The 13535-nt window shown below is 36.3% G+C and overlaps 1 protein-coding gene across 2 annotated transcripts in view; it reads left to right on the top strand.

The window, feature by feature from the left end:
* AFG1L (AFG1 like ATPase) overlaps window positions 1–13535 on the top strand; it is a 291317-nt gene that overhangs the window by 250902 nt on the left and 26880 nt on the right. Inside the window, exon 11 of one of the 2 annotated variants that reach the window (XM_077162567.1) lies at window positions 8915–9013. The exons of the other annotated variant lie outside the window; for it this stretch is intronic. Coding sequence (XP_077018682.1) covers window positions 8915–9013 — 99 coding nt within the window. The remainder of the gene's footprint in view (window positions 1–8914; window positions 9014–13535) is intronic. 2 annotated transcript variants of the gene reach the window in all.

The following is a 13535-nucleotide window of genomic DNA, read 5'->3' on the forward strand; positions in this document are numbered from 1 at the left end:
AGAAGGTGAGGAGACAGTGAAGGGGAGATAAGGAAATGATTGGGAGATAATTAGGAAGTTCAGGAAAGAAATTGACACAAACTAATAAGCATTAAAAAGTAATAGAAAGAGGGCGGGCCGCGGTGGCTCAGCGGGCAAGAGTGCTTGCCTGCCGTGCCGGAGGACCCCGGTTCGATTCCCGGCCCCAGCCCATGTAAAAAACAAACAAACAAACAAAATATAATAAAACAAGAAAATGTTTAAAAATGTTTCCCTTTCTTCCTCCCTTCCTTCCTTCTCTGTCTTTCCTTCCTTTCCTCCCTCTCTCAAAAAAAAAAAAAAATAGAAAGTATAATTTAGCATATATCTGACTCCAAAAAGTATTTTACATATGTGTATACATATATACAAACAGACATATGCACATATTAATTAGATAAATAGTTTTTTTAAATCAGGGCAAAAGGAAAATAGATAATAGTTAAGTTGGAAGACAGGAAAATTAGTATAAATAAATCCAGGTCATAAACTTCTACAAAGTTCTCAAAATCAAATAATTACATCAACTCTCAGCCTCCTGTCAGCCAAAAGGGAGATTTAAGATATTCAGTAAGTTAGAATATAGAAGTGAGTAATTTACTCAGACGACGTGAAGATTCTTCTGTCACTTGAATCTTTCATAAAGGAACTTGTGAGTGATTCCAAGGGACAGTTTCATCTGTACCATTCCTGCCACCAGTATGAGTTTGTATTGTACAGATTCTTGTATGCAAGCTGGGGACATAATGACAAAATCCAGTTCAATGAAACTAGTGCCACAGAGGTAAAAAAAAAAAAAAAAAAGGAGAGTGTGCTCTACAGTAAGCTGTTCTCTTTACTATCTGGCTCGAACCAAAACAGTTTTAAATGTTTAGAGATCGGACTCATGTTGTTCAAACCTTTCATGAATGTTAAATCTTTTAATAAAATTTGGGCCTCAGATAATTCAAGGTTGTGTTTTCTAGCAAGAAGACTGAGTGAAGAATTCTTTTGGTCTTATTCATAATTTGAAGGATTTGGCCCTTTGTGTATCCAGCAGCCAGAGGAGCGCTCAGCCTTGCTCTGATTCACTTTTTAATATCTTTAGAATATGAATTAGCATTTTCATGAGTGTTTCTGTGATTTGGAAAGCAGAAGGAGTGGGAGGAAGAATAATAACTCTTTGATATTCACTTCTTTTCCAACTCAGATTAGGCTTTTCAAAATCCAAGCCTAAGATAATTCAGTTTCTCCCAAGTGGACTCTCAGATGGAAAAGCAAAACAGCAACAACAACAAAAAATTAAAAAACCTCTGCATTTACAAGACTTTCCCGAGTTCAGAAGTTATAACTCACAAATTTAAAAATGTCTGTTATTTGGAAGACTTTTCTCTCATGTTTTTTGAAGTGTCCTTGATGGCATTTTTATCTCTTAGCTCCGATTTCCAAAAGAAAAAGTTAGCTTTCTTTGTCCTTTCATTTCACATGGAAATGCAAGACCAATACCAAAATGTCTAAAACCTGACTTTGCATCATGTCTGTACTCTTTTGGATTTCTTCTGGGTTGATTTTAAAAGCCAGACAAATTTCTCACACATTCTTCCCGCAGAGATGTAGCAAATACTGCCCTCTGCTGAGAAGGTGCTCGTGATGGCTTGGTTATGTTAGTGGTCAAATGTTAGTCTTTAGGAACTGAGTGCAGTGATTTGGAGTAGGGTAATGTTGTTACTAATTATTTCATCATTATTGCATACATTTTAATTTAAGTTATTATATTCAAAAATAGAAAACAAAAGGAGAAAAAAACATTTTTCTAACTTGGCCACACCCAGTTATTACCTTCTGTAGTATGCATAATTAGATATCATAGCACTTTGAGGCATTAGTAATAATGTTTAAATTTCCATTTGTTTTGAACTAGCTAAAAAAAAATCCCTTTTCTTGTAAACTAGAAGGGAGATTTGATAGCATTTTAATAAAAAATTTTGTGAAATAATTTTAGCAACAATTGGGCTATTCTGCCCCCACCCCCCCAGTGATCAGTTTTTTTCCTGGTGTCTAATGGACTGCTAGTATTTAAATTAGTCATTTCAAAGAACTAGCTGTTTTGCAGGTATAATAATTTTTCCTCATTCTCTATGATTTTAAAGGATTAATTGTACAGTAGAGAATCACCTTAAACTAAATACCTTCCAAGTAAAAGCTCCTTAAAAACTTTACAATAACCAATAAAATAATTATATACATACATGCAGATGCATATGACATATTTTTGAAAAGGCCATGCTATTTATAGTCCTGATATAGAGAATTTGGGTTCTTTTATTAGGCTAAATGCTCAGTGTAATTCTCTGTTTGGTTCACTTATGTTTTTCCCTTTTTTCTAGAAACCAGTTTGCTTAGGATTGGCCTGGAACTAAGCAGATTGTAGCATGAGAAACAAAACGTGTTAAAGTCTTCCCATGGTTTCTTATAAACCTCTAAAGTTTAAACCTCTCATTACCTTAATTCAGAAACTCTAGCTACCCTAGGCACTAGTAGGAGAGCCTGACCAGGCCGGCTAATCTTATGGTGAGGGTAGATTCTGGGACATGGGTATTTAGCCAGGGTGTGCGAGGGACGTGGTGGAAGCCCATTGTCTCCCAGCCTTACAAACCAAAGCAGCAACCCCATTTTTCATAGATTTTAGGCTGCTTTCTGACTATCCTTCCTAATCCATTACACTGAAAACTTAAGCTGGACATGGTACGTAGGCAGGACTCGAGAAGTCTGGGGGTCTTTCTGAGTGGTGGGGTCTGAGCTACACTAACTTGTTCACTGGTGGTAAATCTGTTGGCACAGTCAAACCCAGTTTATCCCATTTCCAAAAGGGGCAACTCTCAACTTCCTCCAAATTTTAGATCTCTGTTAAACAATTGGACATGCCATCCTAATCAGATGCCAGCTAATTGTTTAACAAATTATAGTCTGCTTTACTCAATCCCAGGTGGCTTTTACAACCCATTCCACTAATTTTTACTGTCTCATGAAGATTCTTTTGTGTTATCTATGTATTGCATTGAAGCTGTATTGATGCTTACATTCACGGATATTTATTAATGACAATGATGCTAGTGATAATGATTTCCTACTTCACACTCATCTAATGTGTTTTTAACCTGTCTCCACATATTCTATACTGCTTTCTGATGCTTCAGGCTATAAGTCAAATGTTTTTGCTAATTTGAAGGTTTTTTACCACAACCACCTCGCCCCCACCAAAAAAAAAAAAAAAAAAAAAACTGGAAATATTCCTAGGAACAAGCCAGGCACAGTGCGTTTCATGTATTAAGGACTCAAAGATCTTACTTGATGTGGCTTGTGTTTGAAAAATGTATTGGTTTCACGGTCTCCAGAGTTAGGCATCTCCAGAATTGTGGAGCTCGCTCTATTAACATACACAGAGCTAGCTCTACGTGCCTTATGCACAGGCAATGGGTGGGGAAGGACAAAACCATCTCCAGTTTGCCACTTCGATTTTTTTGTTGTCATTTGTTTCTATAAACTCTCTGTTAAAATGAAAATATGCCCCCCTAAAAGGAGTCCTATAGTAACTCCTTATGGTTTGACCACAGAGCTGATAGTTCGGTAAGTTCTAGCAGATTTCAGTAGAACTAACCCCTTGCGTATGAAATTGTGTAAGTCGAGGAGTAAACCTTTTTCTGGACACTCAAAAAAATGACCTTCTGTAGTAGAATGTGTAGAGAGTTGGTGGTATTTTCTGAAATAGTGAGATATTTCCCGGCTGGGTGCTAAGGATTTCGTTTTAAGGAAGTTTCTCATATTGAATTATTTTCTCTAAAAATGCACGCATTTCAGTGCTCGGCTTTTCTAATTTTTGCCTTCATTAATTTGCCACGTGTAAGTTGTTTGAACATCAACTCTTACAGTATTTTTAGTTTGTTTTGAAAAGAACACATTCATTCTAATTCCATTCAAGTATTTTATTTTATTTTTATTAAAAGGTACTTCTCTCTAAGACATGAAGTATTGTCACTTCTGTGTAAACAAAGCAGGATGCCACACACACTTGTCTAATGAGGGGCTATTAGGGTATCACCACCAGGAATTTATAAAGAGGAGTCTATATAGATAAAGAGTAACCCTCAGAACAGTATAATCTAGACAGAGCTTGAAATTATAATCATCCTACTTGAGCTGAAATAATGGTGGCAGAACAAGCATTAACTAGGCAGAGTAAAAAGAGATTCAAGCTGATAGCTCCGCCGTGTATCCTTAAGTGGGTCACCCACTCATTTCAGAAGGTAATCCGGTGGAAATGCTCACACATTTCAGGTTGGGGTGGCATTGGGAAAGTTCCCCACTCCTTACCAAAGCAGACAGCTGTGCCATTTCTCATATGGGGAAAAAAAGGAAGCAAGCAAGCTCTTTATTCCTAAAAGTTTGTTAGAGGAACTGTGCTACATACAATCCAGCTGTATACTCTTGGTAATTAAGGAAAACAAATGCTGTTTGCAAACTCATTATAGATTTAAAGTTCTTTAAGTTTTCATCAGGTTTCCACAGAAACAAAGAGTTTGAAACAATAGCTGAGAATGCACAAACCATCGAATAAGTGGATTTTAATTGTTCCTGTTTAGAAAATTATTCAGATAACCAGCCACATCAAAGACTATTAAACTTTTTAATTGCACAGGTAGGAAAATGGAGAGTGTCATCATTATCCATCATAAAAAGAATCTGCATTAGATAATGCTGTTTGAATTTTGAGCTAGAATAACATACTCAAGGAAGGATGGTACTAACTGAAGTGCCAGTTAGTACCCAAAAATAACCATATGCTTTCATTGTTCACAGGACACACTGCGTGAATTCACAATATCATTGCGGTTTCAGAAAATGTCTCATGCCATGATTTGCTTACATAGGAGGACCAACTAGTGCAAAACAAAAGTATAAATATTTGCAACTGCCATAGATATCATGTATACATAATTTAGTGTTATGCTAGTGAGGTCAAAAGAATAAGGAAATGTGTCTTCTGTGTTTTGCGAAGTCTTTGTAGGATTTAATACAATACCTTGTATTTACCAAGCATTCAGTAGTTTTAATTGATTTGGAAGAAAACTTGGTGATGGTGTATTTATTTATTCACCAATCACGTATTATGCAGGACTCTGTTCCCTGATCTTTGCCAGGCACTGGGGACACTGAGATGAATAGGTAGTACGAACCCTGCTGGGCCTCAGCCTTGTACACTCAGCTAAGGGTGGCAGCTGTGAAATTGACTGTGGCTCCCTGTGATCTTCAGTATATTCATTTATGTTGATTATTTTGCACATGCACTCAGCAGTATTGGGGAAGGTGCAGGGGACTAAAATGTATATAGCCAAAAAACCAAGAGTTGTAGGCCACTGATACTTTTTTGGGTATTAATAAATATTCAAAATTGTTTCTCTCCAACATCACTCTGCTTTTTTCTTTTTACTCATTTTTTTTTGTTTATTTCTCTCTTTCCCTTCTGGGAAGTACAGAAAAATCTAAAAAGTAGAGAAGATAATAAACATACCTCTAAGTCTACCACTCAGACCATTTAAAGATGACGATTAATGTTTATGATATATTATAGGCTTTTTTGTACATATATATTTTGAGCAAAATATATATTAATACAATTAGAATTTTGGACTATGCCTTTCTCACTTACCCTTTTATTATAAGCATTGTCCATATCATAAAATACTTTTCATAAACACCACTATTTACTGGAAATATATTATTCCATTCCATTAATACACTATAATTTATTGGACCATTCTTTGTTGTTAGATATTGAAGTTGCTTTTTGGGTTTACATAATTATAAATATGCTTGTGTATAACCTTTGGTCAAATTTCTGATCATTTCCATCAGATTGATTTCTAGAAGTAGAACATCTGGGTCTAGCTTGTGATGATGTTTTTTCGGGCTCTCGATACAACCAAAGCAAATTATTTTCTATAACAACTGAATTAATTTACCTTTACAGCAGCAGTGGGTCCTCATTAGATGCTTGCCAGCATTGAGTAGTATAATTTATTTTTCTTTGTAAAATTGCTATATGAAAAAGGTATATGATTTTTAATTTGTCTTTCTTTGGTTACCACTGAGCTTGACTGTACTTCTCATTTATTAGCTTCTTATACTTATATTTTTTCTTCCATGAATTGTCTGTTTGAATTCTTTATACATTTGTCCATTGGAATGCTCTTACAATTTCGATTTTATTACAGTTAATCCTCAAGTCAACTTATTCTCTCCCTGTAGCTTTATGTTTTTGAGTTTGTGTCTTCTTTCATTATATAAGAATAGCACTTTTTTTCTTTTTTTCTTCTGGTTTCTATATACAGTATATCATAAGTTTTATTTCTGGAAAAAAGTGTTGAACTACCCAAAAAAATTCCAAAATCAGGTAAAAAATAAATTAACATAAATTACAATGTATGTTTTCACATATACTTGTCAGTTACATAAAACCATTCTTTTACTACAAAAGCTAAATCATATTCATCGACGTGCTGGATTTTTTTTGATGACTTTTAAAATGTGGACTTTTCTAAGTAAATCTCTCTGTAATAAGCATAGTATATCAATTAGTTATTGCTGTTTAACAAATCACCCCAAAATTCAGTGGCTTAACCTGTAGGTCAGCTAGGAAGTTATTTTCATCTCTGTTGGGTTCACTTAGGTACCTGCAGTCAGCTTTGGTGATCTTGGTTGGGCTTTCTTAATTCTTTGGGGGTCAGCTGGCAATAGGCTAAGCTATGATGATCTCAGCTTGGACAATTAGCTTTCCTTCTTATATTCTCTCCTCTTCCAGCAGACTAGCTTAAGCACTTCAAAAAAGCAGGCAGAAGTTTGCAAACCTTCTTGAGACCTAAGCGCAGACATGGCAAATCATAACTTTTGCCTTATTCTATTGGACAGTGTGAGTTACAAGGCCAACCCAGATTGAGAGGCCAGCTCTCTCAAAGGAGAGCTGGAAAGTCACAATCCAAAAGGTGCGTGCCTGGAGAAAGGACAATTGGAGCCATTACTGTAATTGGTCTACCATACATAGGCATTCTTCACTGCTCTAAAGGCATTTTAAATGAGTTTCACATATCATAATTTTCAAGAGAGTTTTTTAGGTCATGCATTTGAATACCTCGAGACATCTACCTCGAGAATGGTAGAAAAAGAGGGAATGAGTAGTGGCAACATTGCTACCAATTTAGGGGATCCTAGTCATAGCGATCAGGATGGCATTCATCAAAAAATGGTGCAAAACAATTTGGCAACATCTGCATTTGATTTGGTGAAAAAAAATTTTCATTTCTGTATATTATATAATCATAAAAAGAAAATAAATTTAAAAAATTAAACTATTGATTAAAGAAAACTTCCAAATAAAATATTTTCAAAATTGTGTTGAGAAACTTGCCTCCAAGAAACTTGCCTCTTTAAAACTTAAATTTAATGCTTGGAATGGCTAAATGCAAAAAACAACAGACAAAGAAGTTCGAAACTCCAGATATTAGAATTATAGATCCATATTTCTAACAACTAGGCTTATTATGTTCAAAGAGATGAAAAGCCAGGCTTGGACATTTTAGTAGGGATCTGTAGACTGTAAAAAACAACATATAAAATGCAGTAACCAAAATTAAGACCTCAATGGATGACTTAAGAGCAGATAAAATACAGCTAAAGGGAAACATAGTGAACTGCTGTATAGGTCAGAGGTAACTATCCAAAATGAATTATGGAGAAGTGAAAGAAGGAATACACAAAAGAGAAGAAAAAAGACATGGAGAATATGAAGTTTAACATAGGTTGTTTAGAGTCCTAGAAATAGAGGAGAAAGGGAAAATGGAGCAGAGGCAATATACATGTACAGGTAAACTGGATATTCTTTGACATTTATGGAGAAAAGGAGCACTGACAAGGAATACTAACTGTTGAGATTATAAGGGGAAAAATTGCTGAAATTAAGATGGGGTAAAAATGGAAGCATATCATCCTGTGTTTTGTTTTTCACTGTTTTTTTATTGTATAGTATAACATATATACAAAGCCAAGATCTAAAAAAGCCATAGTTTTCAAAGCACTCTTCACCAGTAGTTACAGGACGAGATCCCAGAGTTTATCATGGGCTACCATATGATCCTCTCGTATTTTTGCTTCTAGCTGCTCCAGAATATAGGAGGCTAAGGGCTTAAATATTTTTTTATCATCACAATCGACTTTTATTCCTTCTTTTTTGTGAACAATAACGTATATATAAAAGAGCAATACATTTCAAAGCACAGCACCGCAATTAGTTGTAGAACATATTTCAGAGTTTGACATGGGTTACAATTTCACAATTTCAGGTTTTTACTTCTAGCTACTGTAAAATACTGGAGACTAAAGAGATACCAATTTAAGATTCAGCATTCATATTCCTTTGTTAAATCCTATCATCTCTGTATAACTCAACCAGCACCTTTGATCTTTCCATACCTCTCTTTAGGGGTGTTTGGGCTATGACAATTTTAAATTTTTCATATTGGAAGTGTCTGCCACTAATATGGGGTAGGGAGATGGAACTATCTGATGTTCTGGAGAGGCTGGGCTAGGTTTCAGGACTTATCTGGACCAGGAACCCATCTGGAGGTTGTAGGTTTCTGGAAAGTTACTCTAGTGCATGGAACCCTTGTGGAATCTTATATATTGCCCTAGGTGTTCTTTAGGATTAGCTGGAATGGTCCTGGTTGGGGGTTGGCAGGTTATGAAAGGTAACAAAGTCTACCTGAAGCTTGTGTAAGAGCAACCTCCAGAGTAGCCTTGACTGTATTTGAACTTTCTCTGCCACTGATACTTGATTAGTTACACTTCTTTTCCCCCTTTTGATCAGGATGGAATTGTTGATCCCACGGTGCCAGGTCTGGATTCATCCTGGGAATCATCTCCCATGTCGCCAGGGAAACTTTCACCCCTAGAAGTCATATCCCACGTAAGGAGGGCAATGATTTCACTTGCAGAGTTGGGCTTAGAGAGACTGAAGCCACATCTGAGCAACAACAGAGGTCCTCCAGAAGTAACTCCTAGGCATGCCTGTAGGTAGTCTAAGCTTCTCCGCTACTTATATAAGTTTCACAAGAGTAAGCCTCTGATCAAGGGCCTGACCTATTGATTTGGGTGTCCCTTAAATTTGGCACAGTACCAGCGGATTCCCTGATGGTAAGGTTTAATATTCCATATTCTTTCTCCCCTGCCTCAGGGGACTTTGCCAATACTTTTTGATTATCTGCTTAATATATTCTAGGATGTTTCCAGGCAGTACAATAATCTATACAGGATTAAAGGGCCTCTTTCTTATTCTGGGCTCCCTGTGTTTTAATTGTTCAAATGAGCTAAACAGATAGGTTGAATTAAGTTATGCACTACAGAAAATTTCAGTTCTAAACCGAATAAACCTTTCTTCCATTGGTATCAAAAAGTATGTGTAGTTCTGAAATATAGACACTGTCTTCCTTACCCCTATATTCTGAATTACTTTAACCCCAACCTGTTCTGCTTCATTCTTCTCTCTGAGTATCAGGTTATATATATAAAACAGCCTCTCAAAATTCAGAAATAATAATCACCACATGGACTTAATATGTCTGCTCTAAAAGTTTGCAGTCTAGGCCCCTATTTTCTTATGAGCGTTTTCTAAAGGTGGCCATACTGTTGTTCTTTTGTTTATGACTTATTTTGTCTCACCAAATATCCCACATGTTCATTCACATCGTTGCATGCCTCATGACTTTGTTGCTTTTTGTAGCAGCACAGCCTTCATTCATAAGTATACACCACGTTTGCCATTCTACTTCTCTGTCAGTGCATCCTTCAGCCACCTGCATTCATCGGGCATCATGTAGAGGGCCCAAAGTCCACAGTCCATCAACATTCTCAATTTTAGATAATTTCATTGTTCCCAAGAGAAAGAAAACCAATAAACACACCCTCACCAAATAGAAATCTAAATCTCCTCTTAACTCTTGTCCCTCCCCCCATTATTGACCTCTGCTGTTGCTGTGGTAGTGCTGATGGTTTCCTTTTGAACATAACTTATAGCATGCAATAGCAGTTTCCCCTGTACCCTGGACTTAAATACTCTTTATATAAGAATCATATCTTTGAAATAATTCTTATAAGAACTAATTCATATTTCTAGTGTGAATCAGTGGGACATATAGGTCTATACAATCCCTTTCAATCTTGTCCATTTTCAATATGGTAATATTACTTCTAGACCCACTAGAGAATCACTTTCGCGCCTATCCTCTTACATTGGAGTTCAACCTCATTAGCAAATAGTTCACCCATCTCTAGTTTCTATGTATCTCTAAGTCCCCTATATTCTGTATTATAAGCCTCTGATTATACCTTTATGCTGGCCATAAAAGTGTGATCATACAGTATCTGTCCTTTTGTGTCTGGCTAATTTCTCTCAGATTATGTCCTCAAGGCTCATCCATCTTGTCATGTGCTTCAGGATATCATTTTACCTTACCAGTGCATAATATTCCATCATATATATATATATGATATATCATATTATAATATATAATATATAAATATATATATATTATTTTGTTGATCCACTCATCTGTTGAAGGGCATTTGGTTTGTTTCCATCTTTGGCGACTGTGAATAATGCTGCTGTGAACATTCATATGCAAATGTCTGTGTCATTGCTTTCAGCTCTTCTGGGTATATACCAAGTAGTGCTATTGCTGGGTCATAGGGCAACTTGATATTTAGTTTCCTAAGGAACCATCAAACAGTCTTCCAAAGTAGCTGCACCATTATACATTCCCACCAGCAGTGCATAGGTGTCCCAGTTTCTCCACATCCTCTCCAACATTTATAGTTTCCTGTTTGTTAACAGTAGCAATTCTTATAGGTGTGAGGTGCATCTCATTGTAGTCTTGATCTGCATTTCCCTTATACCCAATGAAAATGAGCATCTCTTCATGTGCTTTTGAGCCATCTGTATTTGCTCTTCAGAAAAATGCCTATTCATATCTTTAGCCCATTTTATGATTGGGTTGTTTGCTCTTTTGTTGTTGAGTTGTATGATTTCTTTGTATATACAGGAAATCAAACCTTTGTCCAATATGTGATTCCCAAATATTTTCTCCCATTGAGTTGGCTGCCTCTTCACCTTTTTGGAAAGTCGTTTGAGGTGCAGAAGCATTTGATTTTGAGGAGTTCCCATTTATCTATTTTTTCTTTAGTTTCATGTGCTTTGGGTGTAAAGTTTAGGAAGCTACTTCCTGTTATTAGGTCTTGAAGATGTTTCCCTACATTTTATTCTAGAAGCTTTGTGGTGCTAGTTCTTACATTTAGGTGTTTGATCCATCATGAGTTAATTTTTTGTAGGGTGTAAGATAGGGGCCCTCTTTCATTCTCTTGGCTATTAATATCCAGTTCTTCCATGCCCCATTATTGAAAAGACTATTTTGTCCCAGTTCAGAGGATTTGGGGGCCTTGTCAAAAAATCAGTTGGCCATAGATTTGGTGGTCTATTTCTGCACTCTAGACATGATTCCAATTGTCAGTGCTTCTGTCTTTATGCCAGTACCATGCTTTTTTGACCACTGCGGCTTTATAATAGGTTTTAAAGTCAGGAAGTGTTTATCTTCCCACTTCATTCTTCTTTTTTTAGGATGCTTTTAGCTATTTGGGGTCTCTTTCCCTTCTGGATGAATTTGGTAGTTAGCTTTTCCAAATCTTCAAAGTAGGTTGTTGGAATTTTAATTGGTACTGTGTTGAATCTGTAGATCAATTTGGGGAGAATTGACACCTTAACTGTATTAACCTTCCTATCCATGAGCAGGGAATATCTTTCCACCTATTTAGATCTTCTTTGATTTCTTTTAGCAATGTTATGTAGTTTTCTGTGTACAAGTCCTTTATGTCCCTAATTAAGTTCATTCCTAAGTATTTGATTCTTTTAGTTGCTCTTTTGAATGGAATTTTTTCCTTGACTGCCTCCTCAACCTGGTCATTTCTTGTGTATAGAAATGTTACTGATTTTTGAACATTAATTTTATATCCCACCACTGTGCTGAATTTGTTTATTAGTTCAAGTAACTTTGCTGTAGATTTCTCAGGATCTCCCAAGTATAGTATCATATCATCTGCAAATAATGAGGGTTTTACTTCTTCCTTTCCAATCTGGATGCCTTTTATTTCTTTGTTCTGCCTAATTGCTCTAGCTAGAATTTCTAGCTTAATGTTGAATAATAGTGATAACAGTGGGCATCCTTGTCTTGTACCTGATCTTAGGGTGAAAGCTTTCAGTCTCTCTCTCCATTGAGTATGATGCTCGCTATCAGTTTTTCATTTATTTCCTTTGTCATATTGAGGTAGTTATCTTTTATTCCTATCTTCTGGAACATTTTTATCAGAAAAGGATACTGAATTTTGTCAAATGCTTTTTCAGCATTGCTCAAGATGATCATGTGATTTTTCCCTTTGATTTGTTAATGTGTTTCATTACATCAATTGATTTTCTTGTGTTGCACCATCCTTGCATTCCTGGTATAAACCCACTTGGTCATTGTTCTAGCTTGCTAGCTGCTGGAATGCAATATACTGGAAACAGAATGGCTTTTAAAAAGAAGAGTTTAATGAGTTGCTAATCTACAGTTCTAAGGCCGAGAAAATGTCCCAGTCAAAACAAGTCTATAGAAATGTCCAATCAATGGCATCCAGGTAAAGATACCTTGGTTCAGAAAGGCTGATGAAGTTCAGGGTTTCTCTCTCAAGTGAAAAGGCACATGGCAAACACAGTCACAGTTTCTCTCTCAGCTAGAAGGGCACATGGCAAGCAAGGCGTCATCTGCTAGCTTTCTCTCCTGGCTTCCTGTTTCATGAAGCTCCCTGGGAGGCGTTTTCCCTCTTCATCTCCAAAGGTTGCTGGCTCATGGGCTCTCTGATTCTCGTGGCTATGTCATTCTTCTCTGGTCTCTCTGAATCACTTATTCTTCAAAATGTTTCCTCTTTTATAGGACTTCAGAAACTAATCAAGATCCACCCAAATGGGTGGAGACATGTCATCACCTAATCCAGTTTAACAACCACTCTTGATCACATCACATCTCCAGGGAGATGATCTAATTACAATTTCAAATATACAATGCTGAATAGGGATTAGAAGAAATGGCTGTCTTTACAAAATGGGGTTAGGATTAAAACATGGCTTTTCTAGGGGACATACATCCTTTCAAACCACACAGTCATGGTGTATAATTCTTTTAATGCGCTGTTGGATTCGATATGCTAATATTTTATTGAGAATTTTTGCATCTATATTCATTAGGGAGATTGGCCTGTAGTTTTCCTTTCTTATAGCATCTTTCCTGGTTTTGGTATTCAAATGATATTAGCTTCATAAAGTGAGTTAGGTAAAGTTCCTTTTTCCTCAATTTTTTGGAAAAGTTTGAGCAGAATTGGTGTTAGTTCTTTCTGGAATGTTTGAT

This window comes from Tamandua tetradactyla, chromosome 5, assembly GCF_023851605.1.
Source record: "Tamandua tetradactyla isolate mTamTet1 chromosome 5, mTamTet1.pri, whole genome shotgun sequence".
Lineage (NCBI taxonomy): Eukaryota > Metazoa > Chordata > Mammalia > Pilosa > Myrmecophagidae > Tamandua > Tamandua tetradactyla.